General features: G+C 42.9%; 1 protein-coding gene across 2 annotated transcripts; it reads left to right on the top strand.

Moving 5' to 3' along the window:
* The first annotated feature begins 7,171 nt into the window (after nt 1–7,171).
* On the top strand, nt 7,172–18,837 carry LOC134340644 (RNA 5'-monophosphate methyltransferase). Of its 2 annotated transcripts, none has more exons than XM_063038093.1 (2): nt 7,172–7,417; nt 15,543–18,837. In XM_063038093.1, the coding sequence occupies exons 1-2, from the start codon at nt 7,226–7,228 to the stop codon at nt 16,092–16,094; spliced, it is 744 nt and encodes a 247-aa protein (XP_062894163.1). In that variant the 5' UTR covers nt 7,172–7,225; the 3' UTR covers nt 16,095–18,837. The 2 variants fall into 2 exon arrangements, with proteins under 2 accessions (XP_062894163.1, XP_062894164.1); XM_063038094.1 differs by having other exon boundaries at nt 7,185–7,277.
* The last annotated feature ends 6,396 nt before the right edge of the window (nt 18,838–25,233 follow it).

The raw sequence follows: 25,233 nt of genomic DNA, 5'->3' as shown, positions 1-25,233 counted from the left end.
GAGGGTCTGGGCCCTATTTGCCTGGAGCCACATGTTAAATTTCAGTACAAATAATGGGAGATAATCCCCTGACATTGATCTAATTGTAAGGATGTTCCTGTTTTTAGTAGGAATGAAGGATTGGCTAACAAGCAGAAATCTGAGGTGGGATAAATGTGTCATTTTCAGGTTGGTATCTAACAAGTGGCACAGGGATCAGTTGTGTACAAGACAGCAGATGCTGGAATCTGGAGCAACAAACTATTTGCTGGAAAATCTCATTAGGCCAAGCAGCATCTGTGGGAGGAAAGGATTTGTCAAGTTTCGGTTTGAGATCTCAGTCCTGATTTAGGATCTTGACCCAAATTCCTTTCTTCCACCACCCCCCCACCCCCGCGCCCCCCACAAATGCTACTCAGTCTGCTGAGTTTTTCCTGCAGATTGTGTGTTGTACAGGGATTAGTGCTGGGCCTCAACTCTAGTTTTAGAAAAATTCAGTAATGTGGCATCTGATTATCCTGGTGGTCTGGCGTCTGGCTCACTCATTAGTCCAGCCAGCATTGAAGTTCCAGTCTAGCTGGAATCTGGGAGTCAGGAATGTGGTCGGAGAGCGGATCTGGAGTGCGTGTGTGTTTCTCGCTTTGCTAGAAAATTTGTTAGGCTACTGTGTAATATTTTTAAAAAAGAGGAAATAAGAGTGACATCCTATCGTCTGGAAAGTGTGCTTTGAAATTCATTTTCTTGCAGGCATTTACAGGAAAATAAAGAAATACAATAAAATTTATGAAAACTATAAAGACTGACAGACAACCAATGTACAAAAGGAACAATTGGTTTACTGGGGAGATGGTGTGCAAAATAAATTCCTCCTCTGAGTAGATTAAAGGGTCAGCAGAACATCATGGGTTGCAAAGGCCTGTGCTATACTGTTCTGTCTGTGCCTGGGATGAGGGAGTATAGTTGCAGAATAAAGGGGTTACCCACCTCAAATGGAAACCAGGAGGACTTTCTTCTCTTAAAGGTTCTCTTTGGAGTTCATCTTTACCCGTGAGAAAGCTGTGGAAGTGGCCACTAAGTGTATTGAAGGCTAGATGGTTGTGAGCAGTTTTGGGCATCATAGGATGTGCTGGCATTGGAGAGGGTCCAGAGGAAGTTTATGAGAGTAATCCCAGGAATGAAAGGGTTAACGTATGAGAAGTTTTGGGGTTTGGGTATGTACTCTGTTTAGAATAATGATGGGGATCTCATTGAAACCTGTCAAATATTCAACGTGTAGATAGAGTGGACATGGAGAGGATATTTCCAGTAAATGGAAGAGTCTAGGACCAGAGGGCACAGCCAAAGGATACAAGGACATCCCTTTAGTATAGATAGGAGGAATTTCTTTAGCCAGAGGGTGGTAAATCTGTGAAATTCATTGCTTATAGATGGCTGTGGAGGTCAATGTATTTGGTCTGTTTAAAGCAGAGGCTGATAGTCTCTTGATTAATAAAGGCATCTAAGGTTATGGTGAGAAGGCTGGAGGAGGGGGTTGTGAGAGAAAATAAATCAGTCATGATGAATCAAGTTGGTGGTGCAGGCTTGATGGGCCGAATGGCCCGATTCTGTCCAATGTCTTATGGCCTTTAGGTTCATAGGAGAGTGGAAAATCGGCGGGGGGGGGGGGACAGGAAAGTGAGGTAACTCAGATCCACAGTACATTTATTGAATGGCAGGGCAGGCGCAGTGGGGTGGAGGGTGGTTGGTGGGAGCTGTATGACCAACTCCTATTCCTTTTGTTCCTACTTTTTGTTCGGGCTGTGTGCCATGATTTTTGTTTTTGTTAACAGGTGATGCTAGAGATCTTTTGAGGAACGTCTGATTTACTTTGGGGTGGCACATCCACTGGAGCTTTGGCCTCACTGCTCCAGTGACTCGGGTTCAATCACTGTCTGCGTGAAGTTCGCATGTTCTCCCCCATGACCGGGTGGCTTTCTCCCAGGTGATCCAGTTTCCATCCACATCCCAAAGACATACAGTTGCATGGGCAACACACAATGCTGCAGGAATTTGCCTCTGTAAACTGCCCCTAGCGTATTGGAGACCCCCCTGCATTACAGCCATTCTAGTTGTGGAAATTCGCCCTTGCAGAATTCACAAATATCTATACAAAAATTTGAGATGGGAATAAAATTCTCTCAAAAAATTTGTGTGTTGGGGGATGGGGAAGAAAAACACTTCTTCCATGTCTTCTCGATGCATGTGTGGACCATTTTTAATGAATTCAACCCCTTCTGTAATGTGGGGACCACTTTTTAAGATTGGTGGTAGAACCTGGGTGGTGTTGATGGGAACTGGGGGAGAGTAAAATAGGTTAACGTAGGATCAGTGTCAATGGGTGGTTTATAGTTGGCATGGACTCCTTTCTAAATGACTCTTTGATACTTCAGATACGACTTTGTGATATTAAAAAAAACTCATTTACAACATGGCAATCTGTTCTTAATAGGAAGTAGCCAGGCATTTCACAGTGACTGATGTTAGGGGAGATCTCATTGTAAACAAAACGTTTGCTTCAAGTGTGGGACAAAGTGTTTTAACATGATGGCACAGGCACAAGTTAAGAACAGCTCCCAAACAGGAACCTAAATCTATACAATGCACAAACCCCTAGGTTCTGAACACTTGGAATGAGTATAAATGTTTCTGAGTGAATATTAACAGACTGAGTAATGGAGACTAATGTTATTGGGGTGGGGAGGGGAGAATGGATTGGGTAACCATGGTGGTAAGAGAATTGGGTACTATAAGGATGAATTAAATTGGGTAGGGTCATCTTCCCATTCATCATTGACATTATTGGGTGAAAGTGGTGTGTGGCCAAGTTTTTTTTTTGCTCTTTTATGGGTTGTTGAAGGGACAAATCTTTGAGCACATACACTGTGAAAGTAACTAGCTGGATGAGTTTGGGAACAAAATGTCACTCCCCTTTGAATCCAAGATGAAATTGACATCTTATCAGTGACTCAGACAGTCACCTGTTGTTTGGATTGGATGTCACTCACAATATTTGAGCCAAGTTTTCCTTGAATACTGACAGTGTTTTGCTCATCACTCTTCGATACCAATTACATTCCACCACCCTCTGAAGCCTTGCATTGATTCTTTTTCTCTTTGAATACAGTATGTGTTCTTCCCTCTGCTGTTAATGCGTGGGCGGTTTAATGAGACGAGAGGCTGTCAGCTCCTTTAGCTGCGTTCACAGGGTTACTTTGGAGTGGGCAATTATCATTGGAGAGAAGCTATACTCCTTTGGCGTGACTCTGAGTATCAGTCGAGAATCAGGAGCATTGAAATTTTCTGTGCCACACAGAGGCCATTTGTTCCATCGAGTCTATGCTCTAACCTATTCTTTCTGACATTCACACTCACTTCGTTATTGTCAAATGTACTAAGATACAGTGGGAAAATATCTGTCTTGCATACCATCCATACAGACCAATCCTAAAATAAGTAGATTGAGGTAGTATAAAACAGAACTATATTCATCCCCACACACTCAGAGCAACTTGGAGCAGCCAGTTAGCCCACAAGCTGGGACACCTTTGGGGTGTGGAAGGAACCCATGCAGTCACAGAACATACAAATTCCACCCAGACAGCACCCACGTTTGGGTGGGTCCTGGGTCTCTGGAGCCATGAGGCAGAAGCTCTACTGGTGCACAACTGTGCTACCCTTGTGGGATAGAAAAAAAAACATGTCAGCCAAAGAGAAGCAACTCAGTCTAATCCCACCAGTTAACTCGTGACTCATAAACTGCTTGCAGCACATCAAGCACTTTTTAAACATGATAAGGCTTTCTGCTCCCATTTTTTAGGCAGTGAATTCCACACTCCATCACTGTTGTTGTGATGGTTTTTCCCTTGATTCTTTCTGCTGAAGGATTGAGAGTTATGGGGAGTTGGCATAGAAGATGAGTTGAGGCCAGCATAGATCAGCCATGATCATATTGAATTGTGGAGCAGGCTTGAGGCCTACTCCTGCTCCTGTTTCCTCGTGTTCTTACGACCATAAGATATAGGAGCAGAATTAGGCCATGATGGAATGGCAGAGCAGAATCAAGTCTGCTTGGCCATTCCATCATGGCTGATCTATTATCCCTCTCAGACCCATTCACCTGCCTTCTCCCCGTAACCTTTGATACCCTGTCTAATCAAGAACGTATCAACCTCTTTAAATATACGTAATAGCTCATAGTTGCTTATAACTATGATTATAATTATGGTTCCTACAGTTACTGACCTCTCTGCCAAGGGGAACGGATCCTTCCTGCGTCCTTACTCTAGATGTCTCATAGATTTAACTGAGGTGCGTAAAGCTCTTTGTAGCTTCAATTCTAGGGAAAACAACTAGCCTGGCTGGTCATCCGTTCCTCACAACTACAAAGTATTGTAGTAAAGATGTGTGTGACACAAGTATCTCCAAGGGAGCCAGCTGGCAATACAAGGCTGGATTTTCATCAGGAATTCAATGGAAGATTGTGTGGTCTGAGAGTAGTCCCATCTGATGTAGGTACGTTGATGCCCTGCTGATGGTAATGCAGTGGTCTGGTGCACAGCTGCTTTGTGGAAGAGCCAGTTGACCACTTGGCATTGAAACACTGAAGTAAACTTTACAATGGGGAAGTGTACCCTCGCATCAATAAAATTTCTGGTATTATTCTTTCAAGGGATAGGAAAGCTGACACAAAATTTTACTTCGATGTGATTGAAAGAGAACAAGACTAACAGTACGCAAAAGAATATTTTATGTCTAAATTGGACTCTGGGATGGGATCGTTTTATTTATTTAGAGATACAGCAAGGTATGAGCCTGTGCAAGTTATGATCCTTCTGGCCCAATGACCCATGCCATCCAATTACACCCATGTGACCAGCTAACCGACTATCCCATACACCTCTGGAATGTGAGGGGAAACCCACACGGTCACAGACAGAAGGTACAAGCTCCTCAGGTATAACGGGAGACGGGGAAAAGTAAAGCAAATTTCCCAACTTTGTAACCTGTCTCATGTTAAAATGGGATTGGTTTACCTATTGTGTAACATCTTATTATACCAACAGCTTACGTGTACCACAACTTTGCTGACTGAACAGTATTAGACATGCAGGGATTGTTTGCTAACTTGGGAATAAAGTCAATTAAAAACAATTAGTATAAGAAAATCCTTTTGCCTATATTTTTCATATTTAATCACATACAAATTATTTTTCTGTGTTGCCCTATTGAATAGCTTTATTCCCATTATACTCTTGCCTCTAGGTCAGAGGGTTGTGTGTTCAAATCCACCAGAGGTCTGAGCTTAAGAATCCAGGCCTGCCCTCAGTGCAGTAGTGAATGGAGGGCTGCTCTGTTAATGGTGCTGTCTCTGGATTATGTGCTCACCTGATTCCCTAAAGTGGATCTTATAGATCCCATGGTACTATGTTGGAAAAAGACAGGAAAAGTATTCCTAGCACCAAATAAACATTGCAAAGACCTTTCTTGGGTCATTTGTGTTTGTGGGAATTGCTGTGCAGAAATTGGCTGACGTGTTTTCTACGTCAAAACAGGTTATTGCTCAAGGATACTTCATTGGCTGTGAAGTGCTTTGGGATGTCCAAAAAGGGATATTAAAGATAATGTAGAAATGTAATTTTGGGCAGAGTAAGATTTCCCTTATTTTGTTTTTAAACAATTTGTCACCCATTCTGTGTTAATTTTTCTTTGCATTATTGGAGATTCCCAGCATTTTCAGGGTCTTCTTGACAGTAATGATTGAATTGTTGCTTTTCCACAGTATGTGATATTGATTTATTTACAACCCAAGAATTCCTTTGGTGCCCTGGTAGATAATGCTAAATTATAGTTGTACTTGTTTGTGAATAATGTGATACTGATAATTAAACATTTTTGGACTACATGCCAAATTCTTTTGGCTTTAATACTACTGCTTATTTGTTGTAAAGATTTGAATTTCCATATTGCTAATAAAGAACCAATAAAATTTTCATACCTGACTCGTTCAATTAATTTTGAGGGAATTACAGTAACTTTTCTCAATAGTGGGACATCAAAAGACAGGAAAATTGAGCTGAGGCCAGGATTAGACCTGTATGATCTTACAGGTGTTTGTTCGTCATGCAGCCTCTCCCTTACTTAGTGTTCAACCTGAGTTTAGAGGGGCTGTTGTTGCATAAGCATATTCACCAGAGAGAAATGCTGGTAGCTATGAAGCAGCCTCTTTATTTGGTGAAATAAGATACGCAAGCATCAGCTGGAGTCCATTTTGGAGGAAGGTCTGCTTGACCCAACACTACACAACATTTTAACTCCTAAGGATCAAAGAAAATTCAGGGCAATTCCATATTTACAATGCTTCCTTTGAATAAACCACGTTCACGTCTCCCTCGTTTGCACCCATACTACAGACACACAAATATATACAAGTAACAAATTTAAACTAGCCTGTCTGGTCTTTCAATTAAGACCAGACAATAAGTCCTAGACTCCCCCACCATGGGAAACATACTTTTCATATCTACGCTGTCTAGACCTTTCAACATTCGAAAGGTTTCAATGAGATTCCCTGCTCACCCTTCTAGATTCCAGCGAGTACTGACCCAGAACAATCAAAATCTGTCTATTTTTCCTGACAGTCTCACTACACATTGCCTCTGTTTTTATACTAACTGCCCATCCTCAGCCCTGTCACTCCGGTTCCCAGCCCCCTGCCAAATTAGTTTAAACCCTCTCCAACAGCTCTAGCAAACCTGCCCGTAAGGATATTGGTTCCCCTCTGGTTCAGGCGTAACGCGTCCCTTTTGTACAGGTTGTACCTTCCCAGAAGAGATCCCAATGACCCAAAAATCTTTGCCTCCTGGAAACATTTAATGGCGAAATTAAGATCTTTGGGGCAGACACGGTTTAACATGGAAAGATTGTTAGGCTATCACTACCGTGGTATGTATATAAGCGCGAATTTGACTTTCTGAAAAGTATTGGACTTTTTGACATTTGAGTTTTTTTCTGGGGAGGGGAGAAGAGGAGAGAATGTAGTGTGTTTACTACCTATCTCTTTGCTCCACAGTCCACCTCAGTAGGTGGCAGTAATGCACCTAATGTCGGCCTGCCAACTGCCATTAAACTTTACAAGAAGAAACAGAGGTAGGAACCTTCCTTCAAGGTCTTGGCAGTCTGCTGAACGTGTTTCTGGGATGGACTCATCATGGCGGCCTCCATCGGAGAGGGGAAGCCGGAGAATGGAGCAGCGCCGTACGGTAATTTCTCTAACTATTATCACTTCAATCCTCCAAGCGAGAGACTGCGACTGATCCCGGCAGCGGATTTGGCGGCAGAGCTCCCGGCGAGAGGAGGCAGAGCGGCTTTACTGGCTCTGGACGTGGGCTGCAACAGCGGGGTAGGTTCAGACCAGGGCGCGGGGATGAATCATTGACTGCGGGCTGTCTGGGTTTTAAGTTCTAACCGTTATCCAGTGCATTCCCAACAATTCTGGACTTGTAGCAAGGCACAGAATACTGGAGCAAGCAGCAATTTGCTGGAGAACCTCAAATGGGCCAAGCGGCAAATGTGCGTTGGGAGGAAGAGTTATTGATGTTTCGGTCAAAATCCTGGATCAGGACTGAGAGTGAAGAGAGAAGATGGTCAGCATAGTGAGGTGGGAACCCGAGACCATTGGTTTATTATTATTATTATCACATGTACCGAGGTGTAGTGAAAAACTTGTCTTAAACACTGTTCATATGGATCAAATCATGTCATAGAGCATTGAGGTAGAACAAGGTAAAACAATAACAGAATGCAGAATAAAGTGCACCAGCTACAGAGAAAGTGAGATGCAGGCAAACAGTGAGGAGCTAGGTGCTCTGCCATTTTGATCATGGCTGATCCATTTCCCTCAAAACCCCATTCTCCTGCCTCTCCCCATAACCTTTCATGCCCTAACTAATCAAGAATCTACCAACCTCCACCTTAAATATACCCAATGACCTGGCCTCTACAGCCACCTGTGGCAACGAATTTCACAGATGCTCCATCCTCTGGCCAAAGAAATTCCTTCTCATCTCTGTTTCAAATGGACGTCACTCTATTCTGAGGTTGTGCCCTCTGGTCCTAGGTTCCCCCTCTCTAGGATACATCCTCTTCACATCCACGCTATCTAGGCCTTTCAATATTTGGTAGGTTTCAGTGAGATTCCCCTCATTCTTCTAAATCCAAGCAAGTACAAGCTCAGAGCCATCGAACACTCCTCATATGATAAACCTTTCATACCCAGAACCATTTTCGTGAACTTTCTTTAAACCCTGTCCCATGTCAGCACATCTCTTCTTAGCTAAGATGCCCAAAACTGCTCACAGTACTCCAAGTGAGGCCCCACCAGTGCCTTATAAATCCTTAGCATTACATCCCTGTTTTTATATTCTCATCCTTGCAAAATGAATGCCAACATCGCATTTGTCTTCCTCAGCACTGACTCAACCTGCAAGTTAACCTTTAGGAAATCCTGCATGAGGACTCCTAAGTCTCTTTGCACTTAAGATTTTTAAATTTTCTCCCCATTTAGAAAATAGTCTATGCTTTTATGCCTTCTACCAAAGTGCATGACTATACACTTTCAGACACTATTCCATCTGTCACTTATTTGTCCATTCTCCTAATCTGTCTAAGTTCTTCTGCAGCCTCCCTGCTTCCTCGGCACAACCTGCCCCTCCATATCATCAGCAAACCTGGCCTCAAAGCCATCAATTCCGTCATCCAAATCATTGACATACAATGTAAGGAGAAGTGGTCCCAACACAGACCCCTGTGGAACACCACTAGTATCCGGCAGCTAACCAGAAAAGGCTCCCTTTATTCCCACGCTTTGCCTTCTGTCTATCAGCCAATGCTCTATCCATGCTAGTATCTTTCTTAAATATCATGGGCTCTTAGCTTGTTATGCAGCGGCATCTTGTCAAAAGCCTTCTGAAAATCTAAGTATACAAAGTCCACCGATTCTCCTTTGTCTGTCCTGCTTGTTATTTCCTTAAAGAATTCCAACAGATGTCAAGCAAGAATTTCCTGTAAGGAAACTGTGGCCTATTTTACAATATGCCTCCAATTACCCCGAAACCACAGCCGTAACAATCAAGGGCAATATCCTCCCAACCATTGAGGTCAGACTAATTGGCCCAATAGTTTCCTTCCTCTCTCCCTTCTTGAAGAGTGGAGTGACATTTGCAATTTTCCAGTCCTCCAGAACAATCTAGTGATTCTTGAAAGATCATTACTAGTGCTTCCACAATCTCTTTAGCTACCTTTTTCAGAACCCTGGGGTTTAGTCCATCTGGTCCAGGTGACTTATTTCCATAAGACCATAAGACAAAGGAGCAGAAGTCGGCTATTCGGCCCATTGAGTCTGCTCCGCCATTTTATCATGAGCTGATCCATTCTCCCATTTAGTCCCACTCCCTCGCCTTCTCACTATAACCTTTGATGCCCTGGCTACTCAGATACCTATCAATCTCTGCCTTAAATACACCCAATGACTTGGCCTCCACTGCTGCCCGTGGCAACAAATTCCATAGATTGTTAGATTTCCCCTCCTTATGGCTATTTTAGTTGTTTTCTGTTGGTTGTTAAAAGCTTCCCAATCCTCTAACTTCCCACTAATTTTGGCTCTATTATATGCCATTTCTTTTGCTTTTATGTTGGCTTTGACTTCCCTTGTCAGCTATGGTTGTGTCATCCTGCCTTTAGAATAATTCTTCTTTGGGATGTAAGTATCCTCCGCCTTCTGAATTGCTGCTAGAAACTCCAGCCATTACTCTGCCACCATCCCTGCTAGCGTTCTCTTCCAATCAACTTAGGCCAGTTCATCTCTCATGCTTCTGTAATACTGAAACATTTGACATTAGCTTCTTCCTCCCAAATTGCAGGGTGAATTCTATCATATTATGATCACTTGCTCCTAAGGGTTCCTTTATCTCAAGCTCCCTAATTAAAGCTGGTTCATTAGACAACACCCAATCTAGAATAGCTGATCCCCTAGTGGGCTCAACCACAAGCTGTTCTAAAAAGCCATCTCGTAGGTATTCTACAAATTCTCTCCCTCTTGGGATCCAAAATCAGCACCGACCTGATTTTCCCAATCTACCTGCATGTTGAAATCCCCCATGACTATCATAACATTTGCCATTTTAGCATACATTTTCTATCTCTCACTGTAATTTGCAGACTACACCCTGGCTACTGTTCAGAGGCCTATAAATAACTCCCATCAAGGTCTTTTCACCCTTGCAGTTCCTTCACTCTACCCACAACAATTCTACATCTTCTGATCCATGTCACCTCTTTCTTAGGGTTTGATGTTATTTCTTACCAACAGAGTCACCCCATCCCCTCTGTCTACTTGCCTGTCCTTTTGATACAATGTGTATTCTTGGATATTAAGCTCCCAACTAAAATCTTTCAGCTATGACTCAGTGATGCTGACGACGTTATACCTGCCAATTTCTAACTGCGTTATAAGATTATCTTTTGTATTCTATATACTGCATGCATTCAAATATAACACCTCCAGTGCTGTATTCATCACCCTTTTCAATTTTGTCCCCCTGTTGCACTGCAGCTCATCCCACTGACTGCAATTTTGCTCTATCATGCCTGACTTTCCTGATAGTCTCATTCCACACTGCCTCTGCTTATATACCAATAACCCCATCCTCAGCCCTATTATTCAGTTTCCTATCCTCCTGCCAAATTATCTTAAACCTTCCACAACAGTTCTAGCAAACCTACCCACAAGGATAATGGGGTAGATGGTGAGGTCAAGATTCCATCTTATTGTATTAGGGAACCATTCAGTAGTCTTCTAATCGTGGGGTAGAAGCTATCCTTGAACCTGGCGGTATGTACTTTCGGGCTATTGTATCTTCTGCTCCATGAAGAGAAGTGAAAGATGACAGTGGAGCAGGGGTGAAACAGGAAGACAGAGAGAGAAATGAGGAAAAAGGGAAAACTAAATAGAGCAACGTGGAGGAAGGGTGTGAAGGTTGGAGGCTGCTGCTGGAGGGAGATGAGCAGAAAAACAAAGGGCTGGAATTGGATGTAAAGGAAATGAGGGTGAGAACCATTAGGGGAGAGGTACCCTCTTAAAGCTGGAGGAACTCAGACTGTCAGGAGGGGGGAAATTGACAGTTAAGATTTCAGTTGTGACCCTTCATCTGGACTGGAAAGATACATGGGAATTAGCCAGAATAAAGAGGTGGGGTGGGGGCGGAGAGGAGGAAGACTTAGCAAGCAATAAGTGGATCCAGCTAAGTGGCTGGCAAACAGGAGATCTAGGGGGCCACAGAGTGAAGTTGCTTGGTGGACCATCACTCTGTTTCCTCTCCCAGTCCTGTTCCTCTGCTGTGCTGTTCTATGTTCTAAATGAATGGGAAAGCACCCAAGGTGTCGAATGCAAGACACCAAAGCTGCAGTGTAGAGCAAAATGCAGCCTGGCCTGTTGAGTTCCTCCAGTAACTCATTTTTCACTCACTCCTGCTCCTACCTTTGTATGTTCTTCGGGTATAGCAATATGAAATAAAGGCTGAAAAATTCACTCCATAATGTACATAATCTGCAGAGATCGGCAATGGGGCAACATAGTTGGAAAATCTGCAACTGGACCACTGTTGAAAGTCAACCCTGGCTCTGCCCTTCATAAAATTATTTCTCTTCCAGATATTGCAGGCAGTCAATGAATTATTTTCCTTGTTTCTCACTGACCTCTTTAAAGTAGTGCTGCCAGGTTCATTTATACAATAACCCTGTCTAATTATGCTAGCCTAATAATTGCAATAGAGACGCAAGCGGGTGCAGGTGCTAGATTTGGAGCAACACACAAGGTATTTGTAGAACTCATCAGGTGAGGCAGTAACTGCGGAGGGTGAGGGAACTGAGGATATTTTGGGCCCCAAAATATCGACAATTCCTTTTCACCCACAGATGCTGCTCGACCTGCTGATTTCCTGCAGCAGATTGCTTGTCATCAGTGGTTGCTGGTTTGGCCTGCTTTTTTGAGAACCTCGTCTAAATTGCAGCTTAATTTTAGAGATGCAGTTCAGCCAAGTGAAAGATTAATTGTTTGCAAGAGTTTTCACTCCTGCCCTCCTTTCTCGTCAGCTTTCATGAAATCCTGGCCGCAGTATTGTATCTGTTTTCTTGTTGATTGTCAAAGACACCCTGCTTTGGGGTATTTTGCCAATCAGTCTATGGTCTAATGGCATTAGGTGCTCAGCTCGAATGAATTCTGTTTGCAGAATTCTAAGCTATGCTCTTGCGATAGTGTATTTAGAGTTGGAAATCAGGTGAATTATTAATAACCCCCTCCTCCTTCACTATTCCTCATCACCTTTTCCCTCTTTCACCTTATCTCCTTGCCCACCCATCGCTTCCCTCTGGTGCTCCTCCCCACTTTTCTTTCTACCATGGCCTTTTGTCCTCCCCTATCCAATTCCCCCTTCTCCAGTCCTGTATCTCTTTCAACAATCACTTTCCCAGCTCTTTACTTCATCCCTCCCCCCTCAGGTTTCGCCTGTCACCTTGTGTTTCTCTCTCCCCTCCCCCACATTTTAAATCTACTCCTCACCTTTTGTTCTCTCGTCCTGCCGAAGGGTCTTGGCCCAAAACGTCGACTGTACTCTTTTCCGTAGATGCTGCCTGGCCTGCTGAGTTCCTCCAGCATTTTGTGTGTGTTGCTCGGATTTCCAGCATCTGCAGAATTATTTTGATTTGATTATTTTGATCCATTTACCCATTATTCAGTAGGTGCTGCATACAATCAGTGGCCACTTTATTAGGTATGGGAATATGTGCTGCTGTAGCCCATCCACATCGAGGAGAAGCTTTTCTGTTATTTGTGTTACTATCGTCTTCCTGTCAGCTTGAAGCAGTCTGGCCATTCTCCTCTGTCCTCTCTGAGTAACAAAGAGTTTTTGCCCACACAAATGCTGTTCACTGGATGTGTTTGTGTTTTTCGCACCATTCCCTGTAATCTCCAGAGACTGCTGTGTGTGAAAATCCCAGGAAATCAGGAGTTTGTGAGATACTCAGACCACCCCATCTGGCTCCAGCAATCATTCCACGGTCAAAGTCTCTTAGATCACTTCTCTCCCCCATTCTGATGTTTGGTCTGAACAACAGCTGAACCTCTTGACCATGTCTGCTTGCTTTTATGCATTGAGTTGCTGCCACGTGATTGGCTGATTAGAGATTTGCGTTAACGTGCAGGTGTACAAGTGGATCCAATAAAGTGGCCACTGAGTATATTTCATGTACCTTCAATGGCATTGACTATTACACAACTGTGAGTCCATTTGGTCCAGTAAGCCTGCATTTGTTTTGAAGAGTGTTCAGCTGTCACTCAGTCATAGTCATAGTCATACTTTATTGATCCCGGGGGAAATTGGTTTTCGTTACAGTTGCACCGTGAATAGTTAAATAGTAATATGTAAATTATGCCAGTAAATTATGAAATAAGTCCAGGACCAGCCTATTGGCTCAGGGTGTCTGACCCTCCAAGGGAGGAGTTGTAAAGTTTGATGGCCACAGGCAGGAATGACTTCCTATGACGCTCTGTGTTGCATCTCGGTGGAATGAGTCTCTGGCTGAATGTACTCCTGTGCCCAACCAGTCCATTATGTAATGGATGGGAAGCATTGTCCAAGATGACATGCAACTTAGACAGCATCTACAAGATTACAAACTAGTGAAGAGTTGTGCTTCTGATCCTTCCCAGTTAAGCAACTATAACTTCCAGTTCTTGCCTTAATCATTGTTTTCTACTGAGGCTGCTTTAAAGGTAGTTTTGAACTGTGCCTAGTAGGGAACCGCCTAAACCTTTTAATGTAACTCTCATACTCACAAAGGCAAAGCTTTTGCTCCCATTTGGCTTATCTGTAGTCAGGCTGAGAGCATTGCTGATCCACTGCTCAGCCAAGATTTTGCCTAAATGTAGTATTTTTTTTGTAAAAATCCAGCCAATACCTGGTACCTGTGTTCTCCCTGGATCAGTTTTTGTGACAAACTGCTATGTGGGGTTGAGGTCGTGGATGTACTTTCATAGTATCCTGTTGGTACTTGATAAGCCTGAGAAGTCGCTGATGTATTTGCCTAAGTAAATGCACAGATTTTTTTTAGAAAACCCAAGAATGTTTACTTAGCAGTTAGGCTTTTGTAGTTTTTGATACTAGTAATGCTGTTCACTGCAGTGTTGGATCTTGTGATTTTTGTGATCAGTTTACAGCAGCTAGGGACCTGTTCACTTGCACCCTTTGATGATCTTGCCCTGAATTAAAGCCCTTGTTCTCTTTGCTGTGGTCCACATTCCCACTCCCTTCAGGACATTGAACACTGGTTTCCCACTATAAGCTTCAACCTGAAATAGATTGAGCACTGTTAGGCCTGATACTCTATCTGACAAATTTATTACTATCATTACTATTCAAAAATGATTTCACTGTTTGCCTCATTTTCTCTCCAAAGAATCCCTCTTTGCTGTACTTCCATCCCCAGGCATTTTGTCACTAAGGCTGAGACTATCTGATCAGTGCTCTTCCCCACTAATTCAAATTTGTCCTAACCCTTTCCAGTCCTTTCCTTTCACTATTTTTTGTCTCCTTTTGTCACCTGTCTCCTTTCATTGCCCCTTTGAGTTTCCCATTGTCCATCAGCTTGCCAAACTTATTTTAACAAGCTACTAATCTCTCAACTTTCCTGAGCCCTTTGTTGGCTGAACTGGTTGCATTTGTTTTCCGTGGGGTCTGCAGCTCCTCTGACAGATCTGCTGTCTTCCCTCTTGCCTGAACAGCCTGTTCTGCTGCTTTTGCCTCTCTTAACAGAACATAGAACTGTACTGCACAGGAACAGGCCCTTTGGTCTACAGTGTTGTGCGGAACCAACTAAAAAGTACATTTTTAAAAAACCCAAAAATGAATCCCTCCTACTTACACAATGTCCATATCCCTCCATCTCCTTCATGTTCATGTGCCTATCTAAACGTCTTTTAAAAGCCTCTAATGTTTTTGCCTCTACCACCGTACCAGGCAGCACATTCCAGGCATCCACCACTCTCTGAGTAAAAAACTTATCCCTCACACCCCTCTCACCTTCAATGCATGCCCTCTGGTTTAGACATTTCTACCCTATAAGCCCTGTGAACATGTAGAGTATTTTCACTCCCCCTAGCCAATTGCATACTTCTGAATTATATGTACCACATTTTCCTTAGTTTTCAGCTTCCTTGGCCCTGCGCTTTATTATTTCTCTTCTCTTCTCTCCTTCTACAATCTACCTTTGACCAAGTTCTCATTGCCTAACCAAATGTATCCATCTATGAAGTTGTCAAATGCGCTTCGAGATATAATAAGTATGAGATCTTGTTCCTGCAATATAACAAGGTTTGTGGTTCTTTCAGCATTCTGTATTAAATGTTTGGGTTTTTTCTTGTGACTATACTTTCCCTACTTTACAAATAAAAGACTTCAAATATCTTCCCTCAGGACTTCAGTGTCGCTATGTATAAGCATCTTTGTGAGCTGAAACAAAGCCTGAACGTACTTGGTTGTGACATTGATGCTGACCTGATTCAGCGAGCCACAGAATCCAATCCGTATCCGGAATCTATTTTATACATCACTCTGGATATAATGGACCCTGCTTCCCGCGAGGCTGTGTTAAAGCCCTACTTGGACAAATGGCACTGTGATTCTTTTGATATTTGCTTTTGCATGTCAGTGACAATGTGGATCCATCTCCATCATGGTGATAAAGGACTGTTGGATTTCCTCCTTTGTGTATCGGGACTTTGCAAGACCTTGCTGATTGAGCCGCAGCCCTGGAAGTGCTACCGAGCTGCAGCACGCAGACTGCGTAGGCTGGGCGACAGCAAATTTGACCACTTCAAAACTCTCTCGATTAAAGGAGACGTGGCCGAGAAGATTCAGCAATTCCTGATTACCAATTGCAACATGGAGCTGGTCCACTGTTTTGGGAACACTAATTGGAACAGGAGTTTACTGCTTTTTAAGAAACGTTCCTTGAACCAAGGCTGAGCCAAATAAATCTAGTGTAGCTAACATAAACTGTAAATGTTAAAATTAAGTGTTCTTTTACACTAAACTCGCTGTCTGTGTTTTATATAATTATGGATGAATTTCGTATTGAAGCTGACCACTATCGCTGCTCTCTGTTTCTAGTCTTGAGTGGATCACTGTAGATGGAAACTCAGTTTGTCTCTACATTGGCCCAACAATGAAAATTTCTTTGGCTAACTTTATAAGCTTATGTATCATCAGTATGACAGGCCAGCTTATAAAGGTGTTTTGACCTGACTTTCCTATATTTTTAAAATTCCCTCTTTTCATCAAGCTTTTTTATAAATTTGATTAGTGACAGTGAATATTATTTGCATTGTTGCATCGTTATCCCCTTACCTTCCCAAAAGCCAACATTCTGCCAGGTTTGAGTCACAGCCCAGGAAAAGGCCCTTTCACCCATCTATTCCATGCTGAACTGCTAATCCCATCGGCCCGCACCTGGACCATAGCCCTCCGTACCTCCTCCCTCATCCAAACTTCTGTTAAGTATTGAGTCGAACCCGCATCCACCACTTCTGCTGGCAGCTCGTTCCATATTTGCACCACCCTCTGAGTGAAGAAGATCACGCCCAGGTTCCCTTAAATATTTCACCTTTCACACTTAACCTACAGTCAGTGGCCACTTTATTAGATACAGGAGTGGAACCTGGTGTGGTCTTCTGCTGCTGTCGCCCATCCACTTCAAGGTTCGACGTGTGTTCAGAGATGCTCTTCTACACACCACTGTTGTAATGTGTGGTTATTTGAGTTACTGTCGTCTTCCTGTCAGCTTGAAGCAGTCTGGCCATTCTCCTCTGACCTCTCTCATTAACAAGGTGTTTTCACCCACAGAACTGCCACTCACTGGATGTTTTTATTTTTCTCACCATTCTCTGTAAATTTTAGAGATTGTTGTGCATGAAAATATCAGGAGATCAGCAGTTTCTGAGATACTCAAACCACCCCATCTGGCACCAACAATCATTCCATGATCAAAGTTACTTGGGTCACATTTCTTACCAATTCTGATGTTTGGTCTGAACAACAGCTGAACCTCTTGACTATGTCTGCTTGCTTTTATGCAATGAATTGCTGCCACTTGATTGGCTGATTAGATATTTGCATTAATGAGCAGGTGTACCTAATAAAGTGGCCACTGAGTGTATGACCTTTAGTTCTCACCTAACTCAACCTTAGTGGAAAAAACTTGCCTGTATTTACCCCATCTAAACCACTCACAATTTTGTATACCTCTATCAAATCTCTCCTTATTCTTCTACACTCTATGGAATAAAACTCTTAACTTATACAACCCTCAAGTCCCAGCAATGTCCTTGTAAATTTTCACTGTACTCTTTCAGTCTTATCAATTCTTTCCTGTAGGTAGGTGACCGGCACTACACATAATACTCCAAATTAGGCGTCACCAACATCTTGTATTGATTTATGAAGGCAAATATGCACAAGCTTTCTTTATGACCTGTGACACCACTTTCAAGGAATTATGGATCTGTATTCCCAGATCCCTTTGTTCTACTGCACTCCCCAGTGCCTGTGTAAGACCTACCCTGGTTTGTCCTCCCAAAGTGTAACACCTCACATTTATTTGAGTTACATCTTTTCTGTTTTATCAGCTTCTGTTTGTTTTCTTTTCAAGAGAAGCCTCTATTTCATGGTTTGGAATTAAGAGGACATTCCGTTTGCTTCGAGCTCCTCAGCCACTGGAATTGCGTGGTATCCCCAATTTTCCTGATTGCATGAAAACACTGATCTGCTTCCCTTATTCTGAATGGAATACTATTGTGCTCCTTCCTGCTTCAGCTGTGGTGTTATCCAGGATCTGGGTACAAGTCTGGCCCAGTGCAGTGTCATCCAGTCCCAATTGCCATCTTCCCTTAATGGTTAAACCAAGACCTGTTTACCTTCTGCTGCTTCATGTAGCTCTGGTATTTATAATTGAATAGGCAATCGCTGGGTGCTTTGGCCAGCCTTCATCCCTAAAGAGGCAATAATCTGGATTTAATCGCGCTGACAGTTAGATTGAGCCCCCTGTAACACACTTTGTCGGAGTCCTCCCATGAGCTGTCTCAAAGTTTAATAAGTGATTAGAAGCCTGTTCAGAATATGGTTGTGAGCTTTAGGGTGGGAATTCCAACTGTGTTTAATCTAGAAAGAATGCAGCAAAGTTTCAAAGATATTACTATGTAGGGCTCTCAGTGTACTAGCTGGACTGTTAACTGTTAATCACTTATTACCAAAATGGCTTCTCTGAAGAGTTATATTAAAATGGCTTCTCGTACTGTTAACTGCTGAGCAAGGGGTTCTCTGTAACAGCAATATTTGGGTTATACTATGTGATAATGGAAATTGTATTCATTTGCTAGCCAATGGAAGTCATGTTCTGTTATCTTGTATATGTGTGCTAAGTTGAGGAGCGCGGGCTTTATCGGGAGGCAAGCAGAGAGGACGGATGTGCGGGGAATGGACAGCGGTTCCAGGGCGGCGGACACCGGACCTCGAGGGTTCGGATGGTGGCCGGAGTCTCGGAAGGACGTTGTGGAAGGAATCAGAGGCGTGAGCTCCAACGTATTAAAATATTATGTGCACAAGACTGATAAGTTACTTATGTGGCGCCTTTTCTTGTAGTTGTTTCTACTAACCCATCACCAAAAATTTGCTATAAAGTATAATTCTTTACTCGCACTTTGTATATTGTTTCATATTTGTGTCGTGGCTGATCATTGGGCACCTCACACCATATCCGCTCCAAAGCAATTGCGCTGTTTGGCAGGGTCGATGGCTGTTCACCCTAGGCAACAGGGGGGTCAGTGGGAAAAAGACCCTGAGGGCAAATATAAAGACTGGATAGGCTGGCGTGAAGGTGGCTGAAGGGGTGACCTTACAGAGGTTTATCAAACTGAGGGTCATAGACAAAGCGGACGGTCAGTCTTTTTCCTAGGACCGGGGAGACAAAAACTGGAGGGCGTAATTTTCAGGTGTGATGGAAGGGATCTGAGGAGCAAGGTTTTTCACTCAGGGTGTTAGGGGAAATGAAGTGAACTATCAGAGGTGATCATAGAGGCAAGTACAATTACAATATTTAAAAGACGTATAGACAGGTCCTTGGAGAGAAAAGGTCTAGAGAGATATGGGGCAAGCACAAACAAATGGGAACAGCTCAGGTAGGCAAATGGGTTGGCATAGGCAAGTTGGGCTGAAGGGCCTGATTCCTTGCTGTATAACTCTCTTGATGTAGCTGCCAGTTGTGAGGTAGTGTTCAGAAGGCACCAGCTCATGGAATTTGAAGAGCAAATTTAAAGGTCATGGTGCTGGATGTAGGGAGGCCGTTGGAAGGATTTGAATGTGGGAATTATTCATTTGGAGAGCTTCGAGGAGCTAATGTAAATAGATGAACTCAGATGATGGTGTCTCAGTGGGGGCTGTTGTGAGTTGTAATACAGATGGTGCAGGTTGGACGTTGGGAGGCGGCTTGGGGTAGGTACATTTGGAGGTAATGTGGGCAATGGAAAGGGGTTTGGTGGGGTTAGCTTTTATTCTGAATGTGGAAGTGTGTTCTGGTGGTGACACAGAAGGACGTGAGGAACTCACCTCTATTCAAACAACATGGGAATTTCTCTTATCATCAGGGCATCGAGAGGGGGATGGAGATAGAATTAGAGTTTGTGACTTTGCTATATGTAAATTTTCCCAGTTTTCTCATTGACTTAAAAACTCTTTTAGGGACTTCTTGAGATTGTATGAAAAGTGACGCAGGTTTGCTCTCTGTAGAGGGGAAGCTGAGAAAAGTAAATGGCGCGGTGTACACACAGGTCTGTACCATAGAATAGTACAGGCCTTTCAGCCCACAAAGTTGTGCCGATGGTTTAATCTACTCCAAGATTAATCTAACCCTCCATTTTTCTTTCATCCATGCGCCTATGGAGTGTCCCTTGTGTATCTGCCTCCACCATCAAAACCTTGCTGTAGCATCTTCTTTAAAGTTCAAAGTAAATTTATTATCAAAGTACATATATGTTGCCATATACAACCCTGCGATGCATTTTCTTGTTGGCATTCACAGCAGATACAAAAAGCCACAATAGAATCAATGAAAAATGACACACAAAGGAAGGCAAAACAACCAATGTGCAAAGGACGATAAATTGTGCTAATACAGAAAGAAACTTAAATAATAATAATAAATACATAATAAATATTGAGAACATGAGTTGTAGAGTCCATGAAAGTGAGTCCAGAGGTTGTGGAATCGGTTCAGTGTTGGGGTGAGTGGTTCAGGAACCTGATGGTTGAGGGGTAATAACTGTGTCTGAACGTGGTGGTGTGAGTCTAGGGGCTCCTGTACCTCCTTCCTGCTGGCAGAAGCGAGTATGGCCTGGGTGATGGGGGTCCTCGATGATGGATGTGGCTTTCCTGTGACAGTTCTCCTTGTAGATGTGCTCAGTGCTGGGGAAGGCTTTACCTGTGATAGAATGGGCTGGATCCACTACTTTTTGTAGCCTTTTCTGTCCTAAACTTTCCTCCACTCACATTAAAGGATGTCCTCTGGTGTGAGCCATTGCCACCCTGGGAAAAAGACGCTGGCTCTCCACTCTGTGCCTCTTATAATCTTATGCATGTTATATGACAAGTAAGGTTTACATTTCATTAAGTAATATTACAGTGTACTTAGGCTGGCCCAGGGTCAGGGGAGGCATCTAATGCTGGATATGGAGTTGGGTGCAATCTGCTGGTTTTCACTGCTCAGGTGAAAACACTTAAGTACCTTGGAGATTAAAGTTGTGTGGAAGTGGAATGGTCTCCAGAAAGCCTCAAGCCAGCCTGTTTTTACTCTATGCAAGAATTTTTCTCTAAACTGCAGGCCTGTGTTCAATGTTGCACCATGTCTCTGACATAATTAATTACTCAGTGCTTCCATTATTGCCAGAAGTATTGGAGCCAGTGCAGAAAAACTTCATTTGGTTAATTCCTGGAAATGAAAGGGTTAACATATTAGGAGCATTTGATACCTCTGGCAACACTGCAGCCCAAGGCCTAGTCCTCGCTACAACTGAGGCCACACAGCTACCCCCCCCACCCCCCACCCCCCACCACATTTGTACAGCTCAAGGCACAGAGCCCAAACAAGACAGCAGTAAAATGCAGTCCCACACAGACTGAGGGGAATGACCCACCAATCTGACCTCTCAAATGTGTTGAGGGCATGGGAAGTGGAGGTTGGCCTCTAACCATTCCAATGGGAACTGGATCCAACAGTGGAGCCACCTAGAGGATCAGTTCAGATCTGCTGAAGGCCTCCAAATCATTGTTTTCCCTTTGAGCCAGGGGAAAAAGAATTGTTTCATCACAATTAGAGCGTAATGCTTTACAGCGCCAGCGATTAGGGTTCGATTCCTGCCGCCCTCTGTAAGGAGTGTGTGCGTTCTTTCCATCACCACGTGGGTTCCCTCCTGCATTCCAAAGACCTGTGGGTAAGTTGTGGCACTGGAAGCATGTCGACACTTGTGGGCTGTCACCAGTACAATCCTTGGACTGCATTGGTAGTTGACACAAGCGACACATTTCACTGTATGTTTCGATGTACATGTGGCATTTTTAACTTTCATCTTTTAAGTATAGAAATAGGCCCTTTGACCCACCATGTATATGCTGATCATTCTGCCTGTCTACATTAATCCAAGCATTAATTCCATATGTAAATACTGGAAGCGCTCAGCAAGTCAGGCAGCATCTATGGAATTCAATGTCTCAGCCAATGAAGGCAGGCATGTCAAATGCCAGCTTTACCACCAAGTCCAACTGTGTTGACATTTTTAGTGAACTATATACTTGTACCTCTTGGTGTCTCGATCCAAATTGGTCAGCTGGCTTTGGTACAGGGGTGGGATACTAATCGAACTATCTAGTAGCTGGTTCTTTCCGAAGTTTCCCTTACGATAGCTGGCACTCAATCCACACACAATTTTATATGGTAAAGCGAATAATCAGGTTATGGAGCTGAAATGACCTCAACTCCATAGTCTATAGATTATCTTGCTCTGCTCTCTGTAAATCTAAAGTAATCCAGAGCTGTTCTTGTCCCATCAGTAAGTTATCCATCAATGTGTGCTCACTGAACTAATCTGGCTGATGGTCAAGCAATTCCTCTGTTTTAAAATGATCTTTCTTGCATTTATATTTCACGAGTTGTGGAGCAAACAAATTGCTTGTGTGACTCTGTACCTGGGTAAACCAGCAAAATACTTATTGATCAACCTTTGACTTGCAGGGGAATGAAGGGATCAACCACCTTATGGGCATGGAATACACACACTCCCTGATTGATCAGATATCATCTCAACCAATCTGAAGCACAAAGTTGTATGACCAGCCACCCCTAACATCCCTTTCCCTGGTAGAAATTTCTGCCCCTGGTTAATATCTAACCATAACAAAAAAACTCCCTTTTGATCCAATGAATATGCATGGACTCTTTCGATTTTGTGTATTAATATTCTGTGTTTGTTGCTGTTGCGCGTGAAGGTTGATGTTTATCTTTGAACGGGTTCCATGGTTCTTTGTTTCATGGCTATCTGTGGGAAGACGAATCTCAGGGTTGTACACTGCATACATACTTTGATAGCAAGATGAATTAAGAGACTAAAATATTCTACTTAAATTCACATTTGTTAGTTAACACATTTCTTACAGAAAGGGTTGAATAGGTTAGGACTTTATTCCCTGGAGCGTAGAAGAATGAGGGGAGATTTGATAGAGGTATATAAAATTATGATGGGTATAGATAGAGTGAATGCAAGCAGGCTTTTTCCACTGAGGCAAGGGGAGAAAAAAACCAGAGGACATGGGTTAAGGGTGAAGTGGGAAAAGTTTAAAGGGAACATTAGGTGGGGGGCTTCTTCACACAGAGAGTGGTGGGAGTGTGGAATGAGCTGCCAGATGAAGAGGTAAATGCGGGCTCACTTTTAACATTTAAGAAAAACTTGGACAGGTACTTGGATGAGAGGTGTATGGAAGGATATGGTCTAGGTGTAGGTTAGTGGGACTAAGCAGAAAAATGGTTTGGTGCAGCCAAGAAAGGCCAAAAGGCCTGTTTCTGTGCTGTAATGTTGTATGGTTCTAAATGTTCTTTGAATCTTTGAATTGATCAATATTAACTCCACAGACCTCTTATCCATGCTCAGCCATTCCTTGTGTTCCTGCGGGGATTAATTATGGACAAGCTTGTAGCTCCTTTTTTTTGCAAGGGCTATTTATCTCTGTTCCCTTTTCTTTTAATCATTTATAACCCCAGAACAATTTTCTTCTAATTTAGCAATGTTATAGTCTGATTATATTGATGTGACAGTTTACTGATGTCCTCCTGCATTATCCTGCTTGATGTGAGCTTGTGGTGACTCAGGCTTTTACTCGCCATGGAGTTACAATAAGGATTGCTCTCTTCTGGTGACCTTTGGTGAAGTGAAGTTATCTTTCAGTGAGCATTCCAGTAAGCTGTTTATACATTACTTCTCAGTTTTCTTGCTCAGTTATATAAACCAAGTCTAACTTTTGTCTTTATTATGTAGAAGTTAATCCCATAGGCAACTTCTCTTTGTCCAAATGACTCAGTTCACTCCTCAGCCTTCCCCATTCCAGCTCTCCTCTGCTCTGCACCCTCTGATATATTCGTGCTCAGTTCAACCTGCCCTCTTGCATGTCCTCAATTTTGATCCACTGCAGTTGCAGTTCTCTGCAGTGCCAACTCTTTCCTCCCACCTTGCACAAGCAATTGTCTCTAACCTCTTTTTCCTGTAAAAATCTCCTTTAAGTGTCCCTCTTTAATTCGTTTTTTGGTCACCTGCCTTAATATCTCATGTAGCTTGGTGCTGTTTTTTCATTGGCACTTCTGAGAAGTGGCTTCAACCACAGAGGGATTTGGTGGAGTGGATAGTGGCAATAAATTCCAGAGCTATATATGAGACTGTGGGCATTCAAACCACCTCTGTGTTTGCCTACCTATTATTTCAGTAGGTTTATTGTGGTCTCTGTATAACATAAATTTTTTTGTAATTCATTTGCCTCCCGAAAATAGGGCTTTAGTCAACAGATCAAGGCCATGATTTCTGCTGGTCGGTATACTGATCAACGCCACAAGGTGTCAATAGAGTGCCATGTCTCACCTCAGTGGGGAGTTGGCTTGAGTGGTACTTGTCAGGAGCTTTCACAAGACCGACAGACTTCACACCATCTGCTGTTGACTTAATGTAGCCACCACAAGGGCCCGGTGGGGAAGGACCACAGTATAGGTTTCTCCACCCGTGGGAGTGAGAGGGGTCGGGGGTCGGGGGGCGGGGAGTATACCCCTCAACAATGATATGCTAAGCTGAACTACTGGAGTACCACGTGGGTGGCTATAAATACGGATATGTACTGACTATAATGGAAATGTATGTAAGGGATGAAAAGTTATTGAATGGTTTATTGTATATATTTATTTTTGAATAAAGTATATTTTGAAATTTAAAAAATGTAGCTATTAGCAGAAAAAACTTATTAACATGAGTTCAATTTGGAATCCCATTTGATCTTTCCTGGTTGCCACCCTGAGCTTGTCATCTTCTTAGTGATGAGGTTTTTTTTGTACAGAGTCATATCTATTATTCATAGGTATGCTCATTTAGCAACAACAGCATTTATTAGAGCATTCAAAGCATACAAGGGAGTGTCGTTTTACTGACAGGAGATCTGATAGTTTGGGAGTAGCCAGTTTTATTTCTTGTTTCTGAGCTAATCTTGGCAGGTTCTCCCACACCCAAACCTTAAGTTTTGTAGGTGTTGACAAAAGTAGATCATACTTGCAGCTTAAAGTAAGAGTAATGCCATTAACTAATCACACAGAATGAAACAAGTCCTTCAGCTCACTGACTCTGTGCTGACCAGCAATTTACATTCATCCAATTTTATTTTCCCCACACTCCCATCAACACCTCCCAGTTTCCTACCATACTTTACTGAACTGTATTTTTTTAAAGCTGAAGATCTTGCTTCATAATTTTACCTATCACAAATCTCCTCTAAGTCTAAACCTGGTTAATTTGTCCCCAGAGCTAAAGTCCTC

Source organism: Mobula hypostoma, chromosome X1 (genome assembly GCF_963921235.1).
Source record: "Mobula hypostoma chromosome X1, sMobHyp1.1, whole genome shotgun sequence".
Lineage (NCBI taxonomy): Eukaryota > Metazoa > Chordata > Chondrichthyes > Myliobatiformes > Myliobatidae > Mobula > Mobula hypostoma.
The sequence above is the reverse complement of the archived record's forward strand: the minus strand, read 5'-3'. Positions and strand labels throughout refer to the sequence as shown.

Bases quoted from the DNA above. Each gene is read 5' to 3' on its own strand.
- LOC134340644 (XM_063038093.1), top strand. From the start codon at position 7,226: ATGGCGGCCTCCATCGGAGAGGGGAAGCCGGAGAATGGAGCAGCGCCG. The intron at 7,418-15,542 runs GTAGGTTCAGAC...ATCTTCCCTCAG, and splicing joins ACGTGGGCTGCAACAGCGGG to GACTTCAGTGTCGCTATGTA.